The 16,143-nt window shown below is 40.4% G+C and overlaps 7 protein-coding genes across 9 annotated transcripts; 1 reads left to right on the plus strand and 6 right to left on the minus strand.

Moving 5' to 3' along the window:
- Positions 1–527: 527 nt before the first annotated feature.
- Positions 528–1,944, minus strand: LOC128266176 (tRNA:m(4)X modification enzyme TRM13 homolog). The gene has a single exon (XM_053002512.1). The coding sequence runs from the start codon at positions 1,867–1,869 to the stop codon at positions 541–543; it is 1,329 nt and encodes a 442-aa protein (XP_052858472.1). The 5' UTR covers positions 1,870–1,944; the 3' UTR covers positions 528–540.
- Positions 1,945–2,236: 292 nt separating this feature from the next.
- Positions 2,237–2,954, plus strand: LOC128266186 (probable small nuclear ribonucleoprotein Sm D2). The gene is made up of 2 exons (XM_053002523.1): positions 2,237–2,388; positions 2,525–2,954. Coding segments are annotated over exons 1-2 (360 nt in total). The 5' UTR covers positions 2,237–2,386; the 3' UTR covers positions 2,883–2,954.
- Positions 2,955–3,537: 583 nt separating this feature from the next.
- On the minus strand, positions 3,538–4,899 carry LOC128266183 (protein D2). Its single transcript, XM_053002520.1, has 2 exons — positions 4,656–4,899; positions 3,538–4,127 (listed from the first exon to the last, which is right to left on the minus strand). The coding sequence occupies exons 1-2, from the start codon at positions 4,782–4,784 to the stop codon at positions 3,648–3,650; spliced, it is 609 nt and encodes a 202-aa protein (XP_052858480.1). The 5' UTR covers positions 4,785–4,899; the 3' UTR covers positions 3,538–3,647.
- A 496-nt stretch (positions 4,900–5,395) lies between these two features.
- On the minus strand, positions 5,396–6,271 carry LOC128266184 (protein D2). The gene is made up of 2 exons (XM_053002521.1): positions 6,079–6,271; positions 5,396–6,020 (listed from the first exon to the last, which is right to left on the minus strand). Exons 1-2 carry the CDS (start codon positions 6,157–6,159, stop codon positions 5,538–5,540), a joined length of 564 nt encoding a protein of 187 aa, XP_052858481.1. The 5' UTR covers positions 6,160–6,271; the 3' UTR covers positions 5,396–5,537.
- Positions 6,272–6,547: 276 nt separating this feature from the next.
- Positions 6,548–8,489, minus strand: LOC128266182 (protein D3). The gene is made up of 2 exons (XM_053002518.1): positions 7,872–8,489; positions 6,548–7,101 (listed from the first exon to the last, which is right to left on the minus strand). Exons 1-2 carry the CDS (start codon positions 8,037–8,039, stop codon positions 6,589–6,591), a joined length of 681 nt encoding a protein of 226 aa, XP_052858478.1. The 5' UTR covers positions 8,040–8,489; the 3' UTR covers positions 6,548–6,588.
- A 273-nt stretch (positions 8,490–8,762) lies between these two features.
- On the minus strand, positions 8,763–10,110 carry LOC128266179 (uncharacterized). Its single transcript, XM_053002515.1, has 2 exons — positions 9,602–10,110; positions 8,763–9,541 (listed from the first exon to the last, which is right to left on the minus strand). Exons 1-2 carry the CDS (start codon positions 10,002–10,004, stop codon positions 9,102–9,104), a joined length of 843 nt encoding a protein of 280 aa, XP_052858475.1. The 5' UTR covers positions 10,005–10,110; the 3' UTR covers positions 8,763–9,101.
- A 3,701-nt stretch (positions 10,111–13,811) lies between these two features.
- On the minus strand, positions 13,812–15,803 carry LOC128266181 (uncharacterized). Of its 3 annotated transcripts, XR_008269035.1 has the most exons (5): positions 15,501–15,803; positions 14,861–15,137; positions 14,631–14,779; positions 14,383–14,552; positions 14,076–14,213 (listed from the first exon to the last, which is right to left on the minus strand). XR_008269035.1 is itself a non-coding variant. In XM_053002517.1 (4 exons), the coding sequence occupies exons 1-4, from the start codon at positions 15,702–15,704 to the stop codon at positions 14,073–14,075; spliced, it is 777 nt and encodes a 258-aa protein (XP_052858477.1). In that variant the 5' UTR covers positions 15,705–15,803; the 3' UTR covers positions 13,812–14,072. The 3 variants fall into 3 exon arrangements, 2 of the variants coding, with proteins under 2 accessions (XP_052858477.1, XP_052858476.1); XM_053002517.1 differs by lacking the exon at positions 14,383–14,552 and having other exon boundaries at positions 13,812–14,213; positions 14,598–14,779; positions 14,888–15,137; XM_053002516.1 differs by lacking the exon at positions 14,383–14,552 and having other exon boundaries at positions 13,812–14,213; positions 14,598–14,779.
- Positions 15,804–16,143: the final 340 nt, after the last annotated feature.

The raw sequence follows: 16,143 nt of genomic DNA on the forward strand, positions 1-16,143 counted from the left end.
AAATTCGATACAGTCGAATGGAAGGCTTTCGGAAATGCACCCAAGAAAACAATAATCTCAAATGTTAAGTCAAAAAATGTTTGAACAAAAATTTCCATTGAAACCGCAACTTTAACCTTTTCATTCTTAGTCACGACCCCAAAAAACCTATTAGAAAGTATGTTTGAGCAAAACATGTTGTTGCACGACAGTTTATTGCTGCACCCAAAATTAACCCAATCATCAACTGAAAACAGGGGTAGAATAACAATAACAATACGAACTGTGTATAAAATCAAACTAACAAATAACGATGCATAAGGGTACTCAATAATTTTGTTAGCAACTCCATCTGCGACATACCCATTCATTTCTATATGCAATTATTTTTAAAGGCATGAAAGTTAATCTGATATTTCATTTTGGGGAGCTTTAACCCATAAAACATTTGAAACATAAAATAAAAAATTGTGGCATCAACCAAAACCACCCTCCCGAAAATCAAGTGACAGATTTGATATAATCAATCAGAGTAACAGGAAGCGTACTATTTTACTATGGTCAACTGCATTTATTTTGGCTATCGGGTTCAGAGGTGGATCGCCTGGCCAGCAGGACCACATTTTCCAAAGTTACGTCCCTCGGAACGTAGAACTTGAGCTCCGCCTGGTATCCGTGTGAGCGCAAGTGCTCGAGTCGTCCGTAGTCCAGCACCCGCTTACACTGCTGGCCAATCTTTTCCCGTTCCTCGCGACTTAGTCGCTGGGTGTTTGACTCCGCCGGCTGATCGTCCGCCAACTCCATGGCCCTGCGCCGCTCTCGGCTCAATCCGGTGCCACATACCGCCCAACTGACCATTTTGGTTAGGATAGCAAACTCCCGTGGTCCAATGCCGGATTGCTGCAGAAACGATCGGCCGACATAAGAGCCCCAGGAGCAGCGATGGTGGCAGCACAAGGCAATGAGCACATAGTCCGTGGTGGCAGCTTCATCGTCCAGTATACATCTCAGTGTTAAATCCGTGGCTGCACCGCAAAGATGCTTCGATAGCGCCACCATTCGTTGGGTTTTCTTTAGCTCCGGCAAGGCGGACAGTTTCAGATCGGCAATATCTGCCCGAATGCGCTGTACCAGCTCCTTGTTGGCCACCTTGTTGTCCTTTTTGTGGCGAAGAGACATTCGGTCGATGAGCACCACCTGTGAGCGAGTCAATTGCTGATCCTCCAAAACGGTGGCCAAATAGTAGGCTAATTGTCCCTTTCCGGCGCCGAATTCCACGAAGCTTGTGTGATCCGTGAGCTGCTGATCCCTCTCCAGTATGCCCAGCAGGCTAGAGGCCTGGGTGAGCTGTCGCAGCGTTTCGTGGCCATAGTCCTCCCGATTCAATTTGCTTTTAAGGGACTCATGCTCCATCTGCAGTTCCTGTATGCTAGAATTGATGTGCTTATCATACAGTTCCTTTACTTTGTCGATTAACCCATAAAACTCTTCGTCCGACAGTTTGTGCAGTTTTATTTGGTTAAGTTTATCCAGTTCCTCGAAATGCTCCTCCGAATTCTCCCCAGAGTTTACTCCTTTGACAATGTAGGGCAATGAGCTTTCCTGATCCCTGGCATTGCAAATGGTCAGGTGCTTGGCTAGCTTTCGTTTGAAGACGGTGTGTTTGGGATCCAGGGGGCAGGGAATTCGTTCCTGAAAGGAATCTTCTACAGACTTTTCATCCGGATTCGAGGCGCTGACGGTGGGAGGGGCATGGGCGCCGCAAAAGGGGCTACCCTTGTTGGCCGTCATCTTGCAGCGGCGTTTCTTGCGAGGCACCCAGTAGGAGCAGGTGGTGGCCACAGGGTCCTCCTCCTTTACACTGCTCATCCTCAATTTCTTGGCAGCCATTCAGCTTTTTGAACAAAAAAAATAAAAATAAACTCTTAATTCACAGCTCGTGTGCGGCAGTGTGACCAAAGCCAGTAAACTTGAAAACGCCATTGCAAATGAATTAAAGCACTTTTACTAACGCGCTGTTTCCACTAGAATTTTCATAATACCAAGTACTTTCAAGGAAATGTAAAGATGTAAGCAACATTTGCCTTTCACTATTTTGTACATAGATAAAATCATAATCTTGTATTATGTTAATCAACTCAAGTCGACTGATTTGTATAGTTTTTTCTACATATTTATGACATCGTAATAAAATCGAATACCCCTAACATACGCATAATATATACCAAAAAATACCGAACATAGTTACCGCCGATAGTCCATCGCTGGCGTGCCACCTCTAGAAAAGCAAGCAAAGGAAAGAAGCCGCGCTACAAAATCTTTTGCCGACAATCAAGGATAAAACCCACTGAAAAGGATAATAAAAAGACTTTTAACTGCATTTAACGAACCATTCGAATAGTTTGCAATGTAAGTACCGCGGACAAGTGGTGAACAACCATACAAAAAAGGGTAAATTGGCAACGACATGTGCGCCGGCATTTTGCGTTGTTGATTGTACTCCAGTAAACTGCGAAATCAACTAAGTTTATTGTATTTTTGGCAGGGCCCTTGTGAAACCAAAATCGGAATTGACACCGGAGGAGCTGGCTCGCCAGGAGGAGGAGGAGTTCAACACCGGGCCGCTGTCCGTGCTCACGCAGTCCGTGAAGAACAACACCCAGGTGCTCATCAATTGCCGCAACAACAAGAAGCTCCTGGGCAGGGTCAAAGCCTTCGACCGCCACTGCAACATGGTACTGGAAAACGTCAAGGAAATGTGGACGGAGCTGCCGCGCACCGGAAAGGGCAAGAAGAAGGTGAAGCCGGTGAACAAGGACCGCTTCATATCGAAGATGTTCCTGCGCGGCGACTCGGTGATCCTGGTGCTCAGAAATCCCCTGGCCACGGCGGCCGGGAAATAGTCACCATAGCGAAAGCATACAGTAACCAATAACCACCATCAACACTTAATAAATCCGAAAAACTATTCCCTATTCAAGAGTTTCCTGTCTGAAGCCGAAATGTTGTGTAAGTCGTAAGTTTCAGCTTTTAATTTCACGGACAAGCACAGGCAAGTATCAAATTCCAGTTTAAAAATGTTAATTGGAGAACCTATGCATCGATGTATACAGAAAAAAATTATTTCGAAAGGGTTTAATACTTTTAATCATCATCTAATTGCGTGGTGTACAATAAACTGTTTTGTTTAGCTTTTGTTATGTTGTTATCAGGTTATAAATTTATTTACTAGTTGTCTGTAGATAAATTGCGGACTTTTTTCATAAGATTGGTTTTTTGTTTGTTAATTGAAAAATTTATTGATTTAGCTAAAATCATTTTCGATTTAATTAAGTCGGTATTAAACAGGGGACGTAAGCGCTGCCAATCCTGGAATCAAATTGTATATGACTAAAAATTCTGTATCGGTATATTATATAGTTTATGTAGTTGAGAACTTGGAATTGCGAAGATCCAACATGTGGAAACTTTATGTTTTTAGGAGATTTCGTTTAGTGGAAGGACAACTGTAGTTATAAAGATCTGTACTCTTGCATCTTTTTAAAAAGCCTTTCTTAATTAAACTGTTGTCTTATGTTGAAAAATCACTTTATTTAATTTCTCTTACATTTTTGAATAATTTGCGAAAGGCTAGTAAACCATTTAAAAGTTCATTTAAAAAAACATAGTTAATTTGCCGAAAGTTGCTTGTGCAATTTGGGTACATAGTCATCGTACTGGGCTTGGTAGAAAGTTCCGGCGATGGGATTTCCCAGCTGATGCTTTTTGGCGAACTTAGAGGCGCTGAATTTCGGGCGATCCTTTCGGGATTTATTGCTCACGCGCTCCTCGTCGAACTCAAGTTTGCCGGACTGTTTGTACAGCAGGAAGACGTAGCGATGCAGACCAGTTCCCTGGGGAGGACCGGAGCCAATGTACCCGGCGATCGGCTCACCGCTGGCCAAATCATTACCGGCGATATTGACCAGCACCCAGTGCTTAAACTCGCGGACCGTGGGCTCCGTCCGACTGGGTGCATCGGGGTCAGTCATGATGAGGGTGTAGAACTCGCCTGGCTGAGCATCCCACTCCACATTCGGTTGGTCCTTAACCTGAGTGGGTGTTAGCTCCACTCCATCCTTGGCCACCAGGCCGTTGCTGTACGTGACCTTTGAGCAAAAAGTTGTTTACATGTTATTTGCTTTAGAACTTTGATTGGTGCTTCGAGGTTGCGTTTTCTCGCATCATTGAGTTTTGGGTGAGTGAAATGAAATTAAATTTAAGTTCTCATATAGATATTTAAACAGTGGTAGGGATATTGAGAATGTTTGCTCTTGAAAATATATAATTTTAAGGGGTTTGGCTAAGGTGTCATGGTAGAAACTGTTTCATCTGTTTTCATATTATCCTCAAAAGGCAAGTAGGAATTCTTGAAGGTTTAATTTACTCGCTTTCTGTTCAAGCATATGCATCAGTTAATGTCCAGTTTGTGACCTTTGATCAGAAAGTTGTGTAAAGGCATTTTTGCAGTTTTCTTTTGAGCTTGGGAGTGTATGCACTTATTTAAAATTTGATATCGTTAGCAACTAACACGTTAACAATAAAATTTGATATCAGATTTCAAAATTTTTAGAAACTTTTCCTATTGTTTTTATAAATTGAATTATTATTTAAATAGTTTTGGTTAGTTGACCCACCTTTAATAACTGGTTTGGCGGCTCGGAAATGACATCGGGGACCACCTGATGAGTTCTGAAGACCTCCTCCACCGATCCAGCTTGGACAGCCAGCAAGCAGCTCATCAATGGTAAAAGAACCAACAGCATCTTAGTAGGGCAAACAGATTTCTCTAGACGATAAGAACTAAAAGCAAAACTTTGAGCACTAGAGATCAGCTCCTTAGCAAGGTCTGTCGGCAACTGAAACCAGTTTGCCGTGATGCCATACTTTTAAAACTAAGCTGAAAGCTTTTTATTTTATAAACAGCTGGGAAAAAGCGATCTCAGAATAGTAATCAACGATATCTTTGTTAAGGTCACGCTTCAAAGAATATGGTTGCATCCAGTTGAAAATTCTAAACGATTTTGTTCGGTGAAGTCTGTGATTAGTTATGGTAATTGATTAATTATATAAAAATGACTGAAACGAAATAATCAAAGAATGTTTTTGTTTTAATATACATAAAATATAGTTGATGTTTATTCATTTAATTTATGTAAAACTAAATTATTTCCTTACATATTTTTGGAATTTATTTACTTTTGTAAAAATGGTGTTATTCAAGTTAAAATGGAGTTTACTTTCAAAGTTATTTAACAATAATTTCATTTATATATATGTGTATGTTTAATGGATTTATAGATTTAATAAACAATACTAAGGTATTAAGTTTTTAAATTTTTTTTCAAGTCTACAGTAATTCTTGTTTTTTGTCAGATTTTGATTTTTTGACTCATTTATTTTATTTTTACAGGCTGCTTTGTGTGGATTTGCAATCAATTTATAATAACCTAGTTATAAAATAGCCCAAAATTAATTATTTTCGACACTGAAGACTTCTTTGGAATCACGGGTACTAGCTACTTTTTGCCGGACAGCTGTTTGTATAGCTTGGGCACATATTCGTCCCACTGTGCCTGAAAAAAGTTGCCGGCAATGGGATCGCCTAGCTTATACTTGCTCATGAACTTGGTGGTGCTGAAATTGGCTCGCTTGTCGCCGCTCGTCTTCGGGATTTTAGGCTCGTTGCAAGCGAGCTTCTGGGACTGCTTGTAGACCAAGAACACGTAGCGATGGAGACCGGAGCCCTGCGGCGGACCGGAGCCCACATATGCGGTCAAAACCAAGCCGTTATCAACTTGGTTGCCCGGAATATTGACCACCAGCCAGTGGTGCCACTCGCGAAACTTGGGATCCTTGCGACTTGGCGCATCCGGATCGGTGAGGATCAGCGTGTACAGAGCGTTCGGATCCGCATCCCATTCAACGCTTGGTTGATCCTTCACCTGCGTGGGCGTCAGTTCGCCGCCCATGTCCACCACTAGACCGCCGCCATACGTGACCTCGGAGAACACAAAATGTGGCATGCGACGTTGTAATATGGTGGATGGTTAAGCCTACCTTAAGCAAATTAGTGGGGCACGTTTTCAGGATGTCCGGCACAATCTTGTGTTTCGAAAAGCACACGGCAGCTTCGGACATTTTTGGCTGAGTGAGTAATAATTTTGTTTAAATTTAAGATGTCAAATAGTATCGATTGTATTTCACATTTTCCTTCAGTACCGACACTTGTCTCAAAGGGGTTTCTAAGTTAAGGGGTTTTGAGAACATTTTATTCATTATTTATATAAAGCTAGCTTTAGGTTTGAAGCTAAAATCCAACTATTAACTATCTAGAATAATAATATTGGTTAATTATAGGAGAAAGAGAACTATTTTATATTTAATGGATGAATTGAGACCATTAATGATGATTTAAATTGAATATAACTTAACTCCGCAAACAATTATGACATCGATGAATACGATGACAGCCAAACTACATCATTTTACAATTTGTAATATATATTTTATTTTAGTAAAGGTGTAGTTTGTTAAACTAGTTTATTTAAAACTTATTTTATCAGTAACTTAACCTCTAAATCGAGAATGTGTTGCCTGGCGGGCACCGTTTGAGATGGATTTTATAAGTGCTGGGACATTGACGCTCCAACTGGCCGTGAAGAAGTTTCCAGCCACTGGATAGCCCAGTTTATATTTCCTTGCAAAGTCTTTAGTGTTGAATCCACTGCGCCCCTTAATCGAGTGCTTGGGCAGTTTTGGGAAATTAAACTTGGTGTAGTCCCTCTGTTTGTAGAGCAAGAAGACGAAGCGATGGGTTCCGCTGCCCACCAGCGGAGTGGCTCCCATGTATCCCACGCGTACATCGCCAAGGGCCAGTCGATTGCCGGGGATGTTTAACACCATCCAGTGCAGGAACTCTCGTTGGGTGGGCGTTATGACGTTGGGCACATCCGGATCCACCATCAGCAGTGCATAGTAGTTTTCCGGTGCTGTGGGCCACTTTAAGGAGGGCTCGTCGCGCACTTGCATGGGCTCTAGTAACTTTCCACCATGTGCTGCCACATGACCGTGGTATGTAACCTATGATGGAAGCAAGCGAATCGATGTCTTAGATACAAAAGTTTCTAATTAACAATTGCGCAGCTTGAATATTAATAACTTAGTGCTTTCATTACAGTAAAGCATCACATTAATATTAATTTATTAGTTTGCTAAAATAGACATGTTAATTCGAACCAAATTTGTATCAGTTTGATAAGTTTGTTTACTCTATGTTTTTTGACTTTTTGTCATATATGTATATAAATATACCGTGTTTCAGAATTAAGATTTATTTTATTGTACCCGTACTCGTAGAGTATTGGTTTATATTGTGTTCGTTGAAAAGTATGTAACGTATAGTAGGAAGCGTTTAGGATTCTATTAAGTGTATATATTTTTGATCAGAATCAATAGCCATGTGTGTTTGTCTGTTAATCCGTCAGTCTGTCCGTTTGTCTGTCCGTCTGTCTGTCCGTTTATCTGTCTGTCCGATTGTCTGTCCTTCTGTCTGTCTGTCCGTATGTCCGTTTATCATTCCGTCTGTCTGTCCGTTTGTCTGTCCGTCTGTCTGTCTGTCCGTCTGTTTTTCGGTTTATCTGTCTGTCCGTCTATCTGTCCGTCTATCTGTCCGTCGGTCTGTCCGTCTGTCTGGATATTGGATTAGACATACAGACTCTAGATATTCTTACGCAGCGCAAGTTTGTTTTAAATTGCGAAAGTCTGTTAAGTCTTTATGCTGTATATCTGTGTATCGATCATATCTATCATAATAAGACAAGTCTGGGCAGTATTGATTTTTGGTTACTCACATTGAGAAACTCCTGGGGTCCGATCTCAATTAAATCTGGTATCACGTCTAGTGTCCTCATGATTTTGCTGACTTCTGTGTCCGACTGATGATTATTTCCCCTGATAACTATCAGGCTCAGACTGGGACCGAATCGCCAAAAAAGAACAATCCATAGGATGGTTAACATTGTGTCGAACCTCTTTTACTGACTTACTTTCTAAGACTTGCTGCCCTTAAATACCTAGCTCATCCAACAGATGGTTTCTTTTCGGCTTATTGAACAAAACAGCTTTCAGTACCATTAAGCGAAGACAGTTTGCCGTTCGGTTTTTTCCATAAACTTTAAAAAATAATTTGTCGTGACGCCGGGCAATTAGTGGTCTACAACCACCACCCCCATCACATGCGTGCTGGCGGGTTGTAAAAACATGCAACACAATATCAGTTAGTACCTCGTTTAGTTGACATACTATTAAGCTAAGTGCTGGTGACTTTTTCACATGCAAATCTCGATTACACTTCCCATTAAAAAAATAACTGACCATTAAACGCTGATCAAAATATAATTTGTGCATCATATTTTAATCACGCATAAAAAACCCCTTACTAAAGTATTTTATGTGAATTAAAAATTAAAGTTTCTGCAAGTTCCTACATACATAAATTAAGTATTTTTTGTAATTGTAATTTAAAAATTATAAATTAAAACAATTACTTAATAAGTCAAAATTAAAATCATTTTAAGCAGTAAAAGAATTTAAGTATAAGCTTGTTATTAGAGAAAACAAAACAATTAAATAACGTAACTTTAAATAAAAAAGCTAGAGAAAATAAATATAATTTTTTGATTGATTGTCTTTTAATCAGTTTAATGAAATAATCCCGAGCCCACCCCTAAATAATCAAAAAGTTTTTTTTAATGTTTTCAAGTGTTGCATTTTTAATAAATTAAATAAATATTAATTCCATTTAGTGTGGTTTTTGGTCGATTTGTGACGAAGTGACGAAGGCAAAAAGAAAAAGAGTCAATGAGGAGGAAGTTGGTATGAAGAGGGGAAAATCAGGCTAAGTGGGGAAGTGGTTACGGCTGAAGAATGGCTAAAGCTCTCGCGTGCTTAACCCTTAACGACTACAATTATGGCCTGGGCAGGTTCCGGTTCCATTTGGTCTGTGTGACTCGCAGTGATGCCTCCTCGGAAGGACCACTCATATTCTTGGTATGTACAATGGGGCAATTGAATTTCCCCACTTAAGAGGACGAGCTGTAGCTGGACGAAGAGCCCGACGATCCCGACGAGGATCCCGAGGAGTAGGAGGACGAGCTGCTGGGATGGTAGGAGCTGTAGGCCAGGTTCTGCGAGTCCCAACGGGCATAGGGTCCTCCGCTCATCGGTTCCCAGCTGCTGGGATCGTAGGACGAGGCAGTGGTACTGGGCACTCCGTACTCACTGGCCGGAACTGGCGCCGGCATGGGCACCATGTTCATCTTCATGCCTCCCAACTTCTGGATGAGGTTGTAGATCAGGAAACCCAGCACCAGCTTGATGGCAATCTTGGACAGGATCAGAGCCTTGGTGGCCTTCAGACCGATCAGGGCCAGCAGGATGGGCATGATCACCTTCAGCTTGAATTTCATCAGCAGCAGCAATGGCAGGAACAGCTTGTCCTTGTTCTTCTTCTCAGCGCGACCTGAAGGATTTGATTTAAGTTAATTAAAAGTATTAAAGGTTGACTTCCATGACTACTGACCCTCCTCCTTGGGCAGCTCCAGATCGAAACCGCGATCCGAGCGATAGGAGATCACGGAGCCGGCGAAGAAGGTCTGAGGCAGCTGCAACCTCATCTCGTTGGTGTTCAGAATGCGGCCCAGACGATCCACGATGACCTTATCGATGACATCGTCGCTCAGGGCACGTCCGCTGACCTCATCCTCCACATTGGCCACCGTGTCCAGGTAGCTGAGCACCTTCTCCTTGAGGCAATGCATGGCATTGGCATGGAAGCACTTATCCACAATGGTCGAGATCAGCTCGTCGGAGCTGTGGATCCGCGGGGTCACGGCATTATCGATGGCAGCTCCGGACACAGATGTTGAGGCCACCAGCAGCAGCGCACAAGCGAACGCGAGCAAGGACGAGAAACGGACGGCCATTGTGTTTCCAATCGGGTTAATTACAATATAAAATATATGCCTTCAACACTAGCAGAGCGCGTAGTGTTCACTGTGGAGTCGATGCGGCGACAATGTTGGATGATTTGCCGATTGGTTCGGGTTTTATACTGCCGCTCCCCGAGACTGCCGCTCAAAGAGACCCGTGATGGTTTTTTGGAGTGCACAATTCGGTTTTTGGACAGCCCAACGCAGCAAGTGACGAGCGACGAAAGTCAAGCCACGGGCCAAGTCCACGGAAAGCAAGTGGCCAAAGTTTTTCACCAAAAAAATAAACGAAAAGAAAACCAGAACGCTGGTGGAGAGTGTCACGAATATTAAATACCCGGCTCTTAACTGTACAAATTTCTTATTAGAAGCCCTTTTAAACATTATCAAGCAGGACAAATATTGTTTTTTTTTTCTTTAGTTCTACTTTTAATACTTCATCTCGAAACTAAAAACTTTATATAATTGATCTAAAGTTTGTTTTTCTATTTTCTATAAAAAAAAAGAAATAAACCTTGAACAAAAATATTACATGTTAAAAAATATAAGGACAAGTAAAAATGATGTAACGAGATAATCCTTTTTGATAAGATTTTAATCAATTTAATAATTCAATCAAATAAATCAATCATTAAACAGTGATAAGTTTCAAAACAAAGAAGCATCTCCTTTGTGTATCTAAATGTTTTATAAAATTAATTTGCTTATATTAGTAAATTGAGTTTAATTTGTTGGGGTTTGGAGTTTGGAACGATATTAAACGCTTTCATATATCTCTCAGATTAAAACATTAAGAAAATAACGTAAAATACATATTATAAATCATAATTTTACTGAAATTTACTGGAAATGAAAGCATTTATATATAGGTTTTTAGTTCAGTACTAGACATTTTTCAATTAATGATAGTGGCTACATGGTCCCGAATCAGGACATATCGAAATACATATTATGGTGTTAGAACTGTTTATTACTGTGTGCTATAAAATATTTCTGCCTAAATACGATATACCCTTGCACTCTTTTCATACCCCACCTTAAATCAGTAGCCTCTCCTCTGTTAACTGGGTTGCCCCTCAAGCTTTCTCGCTTTCCATATTGGCCTCAGACACCTAACCCTCCCACCAGCCAAAGTTGCATTATTGACGCCTCGATGGAAATAACTTTGGTTGACCATTAGTATGCAGGCCCATTACTCTTACGCGAGTCCACAAGAAAGCCAAATCGGAGACATGTACATACTTCGGCGTTTTGTGTCAAATTTCGATACAAGAAATCAGTACGGAACTCAACTACGATTTGGTATTGACTCCCCACTATATTCGATACGTTTCTGTTTGATTTTTGTACGCGGAACTGTTGTCTCGATTTCGCAGCGGTTTCAATTATTATTTTGTTTGCTTTTCTCAGATTACGAAATAGATTTTCGTTTTTATTTGTGCCACATATATTTAGGTGACACGCTTTGTAAATACTTACATTAAAAAGGGTGTTTCTGTCCATATATGTCGCGAATTTTGAAGGAGAACTTTTTCCTCAACAGATCAGTAAATTAGTTAAACAAAATATAATGTGATGAGTATTTATTATTAAAACGGATTACCTAGTTACTCGATGCACTCTAACCCCTTTCATACTTTCCTAAGCCCCACAAAAGTTTCAACATTTAAGTAAATAGTTTTTGTTTACATATTAAAAATAAATAAAACGTATTTAAAACAGAAACATTAGAGGGTTGTTATAGCGATAAAGATAGCTAACATTAAAAATGTGTCTTTATAATCCGGGATGTCTGTATAACTACAAAATAACACTTTTTGAAAAACGTTACCAAGTTACACAAGCGAACATCTTTTTATTTTGCCTGCCAAAATCATTGAAATCATCATAGATTACCTAATGGTCAGTTTAAATAATTCAAAAGGTGTCTCTGCTGTGTTTATATGTGTAACACTTGCATCCTACGATAAAAGAAATTGGTGGGACAGCTTAATGTTTATTTCACTAGCGCCACACTTTTGTTCGGATCGTGCCAAAAAAAGGTCCGAATGCTTTTACGGTACGATAAATTTTCACAAGCTCGTGCCTTGGCTTTAACTCGATGCTGATGATGATGTGTGATGGTTTGACGACCAAAACAGCGTCCTCATGCATGGCAAGCGATTATGAAAGCGACACCACCTGTCCAGGTGGCTAGCCATACCACCGGAATCCCTGTGGGAAATCCTCAGACACCAGTTCATTCGTCTGACAAATTGGCTTAAATTCTGTGAAAATTTCCAACAGCGTGAGGCCAGTGCCCGAAAATGCCTATATTAAGCCAATTTTCACACTTTTTTGGCTATCAAAACACACATGCACTGCAAATTGGTGCTTGACCCTCGGTAAAGGTTCAATTTGGTTCCAATGAAATTTATTTATTCCCAGGTTACAAATTTCCATTTTTCTGAAAATAACCTAATTGGAATGCAAAGACTGTTGTTGCAAGAATTTGTTGTTAATTAAAAAAGGCGTTATATGTTTCGATTTCAAGAAAACTAAATATTCATTCCAATAGCACGAAAATTGTATGTCTATGACCAATTTTTTATACCCTTGCATGGAGTTTTATAATTTCAGTCAGAAGTTTGCAACAATTCCGATCCTATAAAGTATACATATTCTTGATCAGCATCAGCAGGAAAGAATTTTTTCAATCATTTGGAACGGTCCTATTCAGAATTACGCGTTTAATTTTATTAAAATCGGAAAATTATATCATATAGCTGCCATAGGAACGATCGAATAATTGAAGTGATTTGAATTTGGTACTTATATAATTTGAAATTTATATTTTTAATTTTTCTTTGGCTGGACGAAGTTTGCTTTCTCTTTCTCTTTTGTATTGAATATTGAAGTATTATATGTTTAATAAACTGTTTGAATTTTATGAAAATTAAATAAAACAACCAATTTTTTATGGAGTATTGAATTTAACATTTGTTTCATAAACTGTTTAAAATAAACTGAAAAATACAGATGCCAATTTTTTGATCAAAGAATATTTGTCTAAGAATAAATTGTATTTTTATAAAGTTTTAAATTATGGTGATTTTCGTCAGTTTTCCTTTAGCCAATTAATAACCATTGTAAAACCATGTCTTTTTATTTATTTATTTAATGTAATTTCAAATTTTTGTTACCAAATTCTTGGTAAATTTAAGCGTAATCAAAGCGGAAACTTTCTTTCAGGACAACGGATAATTTTTTTGAGCTTTAATTTTATATTTGAGCCACCAATTAGTTTGTGTCAACTGCGAAACGTACGCCTCGGTGAGCGGCACTCGGGGTAAAAACAGTTCCTGATCTATTTGGTCCTTAACCCTTTTTTCACGAAAAAAAATTTAGAAAGACTTTCACTCTCTGACGCTTGGCAACTTTCGCACAAGTGAAAAGAGGAAATTTAAATTTTTAAATTATAAGCAGTTAATCAATTTAATCGACTCTTCCAGCCGGGCCTCAAACGCGACTTGAGTGGAATATTTAATTAGAACTGTTGTCGAGGGTCGACGTTTTCGGTGGATTAAATTTGGCTAATTAGGACACAATTGCTGTGCTGGCGATGGCTTATACATATTGTATGCCAAGTGAAATTGGTCGAGACTCTGACCAGAGGGTGGAAACGTTAATTACGTCTGCTGGCCTAGGCATTCAACCGGTGCGGTTTAGCCCCAGGCTGTTTTTGGTCGAATGACGTGGGTTAAGCTCTAATCTGGACTTAAATGTTGACCACCGCCCATGCACATAGTAAACGATATAGAATTTAGCATGTTCAAGGCATTTGTTTTGCTACTTTATTTTGGTGCTTTGCTTCTCTGTTCTCTTAATCTCTTGTTTTCAATAAATAGGTAATAAATATTATAAATAAAGTCTAATTAAATGATCAGCGCAGGGAATATGGATAATGGCCAAAAGTCACAGAACATTTCTAACAATTAACAAATCATTGTGTGCTTTTGCGACCACTTGTTGGCTTCAATCTGCTCTGCTATATTGGTTAATTCCGGGATTTATCTGTGTGGTTTAGGCGTAGGCCTGATAGGCCAAGGTTTGGGCCAACTTTTGGGGCTGCTCCACAACGGGGACAGGAACAGAGCCAAAGGTGCGACCATCCCACGGACCATGGGCGGTGATGTGCGCGGTGTGGTGATGATCATGCGCAATCTAAGGGGCAGAAAAATGTGCAAAATATCGAACTTAAAAATCGGATTTTAAGATAAATATATATAGATATAGATATAGATATTGAAAATGCTAGTCGTGGTGGGGTAGTAAGTTTTGTGGTTTAGTTTGGGAGCGGGAGAGTGTGGGCGAGGATTCTGGCTCAACTTACCCTGCTGCTGCCGCCCTCTTCTTCGACTTCTTATACATACATGCATTACATAAGACACTTAATTGCAATAAAGCTTGCTTCGAATTTCGAATTTTGAACTTCGAACTCCACGCCCAACATCATCATCCCAACACACAAAACGCATACTAATTACCACATCCGGCGAATGCCTAGAAGACAATTGGAGATGCGTTTTAATATCATGGCCGGCTTACCTTTTTGCACAATTGGAAAATGGCCAAACCAACCGAGACAATGAAGGAGAAGAAGCCCAGAGCCAGGGCGTTGAAGGCCTTGATCTTCAGAATGCCAATGGCCATGGGGATCACTGTGATGGCCTTCAGCAGGATGAGCACCAGGATGGGCATGGCCAGCTTGCGGAGACGATGCTTCTTGCCTGCAACATTAAGGGGTTTTGAGGGTCAGTAGCTGCTACCCAATGGGTTTTTGACAAAAGGCATGCGGAAAGTGAACCCACCCTTCTTGAAGATGTTGCCCTTCTTACCCCTGGCTTCGACATCGGTGCCCTCATCGCCATCGTCGCCATTCAGCTGGAGGTTCAGGCTCAGCTGATTGCTGGCCAGGTTGCGGGCCGAAACGGTGACCTTGGCATCGGCCAAGGGCAAGTCCATGCTGACATCGTGTCCCCGGATGTAGTTCTCAATGGCATCCACGAATCCATCGGCACTGCTGGCACGAGCTTCGCTAATCGGCGTAGACTTCTGGCCATTGGAGCGCACTTCCAGGTTGGAAACCTATTTGAACAGAACATTTTGGTTATAAAATTATAAATTAAGTTTTAAGTCCCTATCAAAAGTTTATTGATAATCGCCTAATTTTAAGTTAGGCAAGATTGTAAAATTAGATTTTATTGAATTTAATTAGGGTTTTATTATTTTTGTTATGCTTTTCCAAGATCAAAATATTTTAACTGAACTTATTTTGCAAATGGAAATAATTTGAAATTTGATAAGCAAGTCTAGTAAATAAGATATAATTGTAGGTAGACTTAAAACTAGATAACACTGTATTATACAGTTTCCGAGCAGGCAAATAATACCCTTTTCTGTTTAGAAATGTATATTATCATCTCCAGCCACTGCTGTGTTTAAGCTCACCTGGAAGCTGTCTTTGCTCATCACATTGTCCACGAACCGCATGGCCCGCTCTTTGATGCAGGCCATCGAGTCTTGGCCGCTGGCGCACTTGGTCCGCTCCTCGGCGATGAGTCGCTGCAGCTGCTCCGTGGAGCCACCGGCCGCCGCCTGTCCCACTACCACGAAGGCCGCCACACCGACAATCACAAGGAGCAACTTGGCCATTTTGTTGTCTAGGTTGTTTGTTCAGGTTCGTCGCTCGCCGCTGGTTAACACACAACTCGCCTCTGCGCTGGCACAATTGCGTTTAATAATCGTTTTTCTATTGTTCACGATTTTTATACTCACTGGATCTTTAACTCGTTCGCTGCCGAATGGCTGGGCAAAAGAAATGGCCGGAGAAGACATGAATGAAGTGTACGTCGAAAGAGACGCTCCAACTTTGTTATTTGCGCCTGTGTGCGTGCCTCCGCGCACCACGTGTCGTATGCTTAATGTGGCTTTATTTCGAACGCGTGCCGGTCGCATCACAGTGTTTTCTATGTGGGTGGATAACTACACTTAAAATTTAAGAATGCAATAAGTTATTTCTGTTGTAATTGAAATGATATTGACTTTTTATATATTATACGTTTATATATTTTATACGTTTATATTGTAAACG

This window comes from Drosophila gunungcola, chromosome 3R, assembly GCF_025200985.1.
Source record: "Drosophila gunungcola strain Sukarami chromosome 3R, Dgunungcola_SK_2, whole genome shotgun sequence".
Taxonomy (NCBI): Eukaryota; Metazoa; Arthropoda; class Insecta; order Diptera; family Drosophilidae; genus Drosophila; species Drosophila gunungcola.

Excerpts from the sequence above, each read along its gene's own strand:
- LOC128266176 (XM_053002512.1), bottom strand. The coding sequence starts at position 1,869 with ATGGCTGCCAAGAAATTGAGGATGAGCAGTGTAAAGGAGGAGGACCCT.
- LOC128266184 (XM_053002521.1), bottom strand. The coding sequence starts at position 6,159 with ATGTCCGAAGCTGCCGTGTGCTTTTCGAAACACAAGATTGTGCCGGAC. Across the intron at positions 6,021-6,078 it reads GCCCCACTAATTTGCTTAAG|GTCACGTATGGCGGCGGTCT; the intron begins GTAGGCTTAACC and ends GTGTTCTCCGAG.
- LOC128266182 (XM_053002518.1), bottom strand. The coding sequence starts at position 8,039 with ATGTTAACCATCCTATGGATTGTTCTTTTTTGGCGATTCGGTCCCAGT. Across the intron at positions 7,102-7,871 it reads GACCCCAGGAGTTTCTCAAT|GTTACATACCACGGTCATGT; the intron begins GTGAGTAACCAA and ends CTTCCATCATAG.
- LOC128266179 (XM_053002515.1), bottom strand. The coding sequence starts at position 10,004 with ATGGCCGTCCGTTTCTCGTCCTTGCTCGCGTTCGCTTGTGCGCTGCTG. Across the intron at positions 9,542-9,601 it reads GGAGCTGCCCAAGGAGGAGG|GTCGCGCTGAGAAGAAGAAC; the intron begins GTCAGTAGTCAT and ends CAAATCCTTCAG.
- LOC128266181 (XM_053002516.1), bottom strand. The coding sequence starts at position 15,704 with ATGGCCAAGTTGCTCCTTGTGATTGTCGGTGTGGCGGCCTTCGTGGTA. Across the intron at positions 15,138-15,500 it reads TGAGCAAAGACAGCTTCCAG|GTTTCCAACCTGGAAGTGCG; the intron begins GTGAGCTTAAAC and ends CTGTTCAAATAG. Across the intron at positions 14,214-14,597 it reads TTTTCCAATTGTGCAAAAAG|ATTGCGCATGATCATCACCA; the intron begins GTAAGCCGGCCA and ends TCTGCCCCTTAG.
- LOC128266183 (XM_053002520.1), bottom strand. The coding sequence starts at position 4,784 with ATGCTGTTGGTTCTTTTACCATTGATGAGCTGCTTGCTGGCTGTCCAA. Across the intron at positions 4,128-4,655 it reads CGCCAAACCAGTTATTAAAG|GTCACGTACAGCAACGGCCT; the intron begins GTGGGTCAACTA and ends TTTTGCTCAAAG.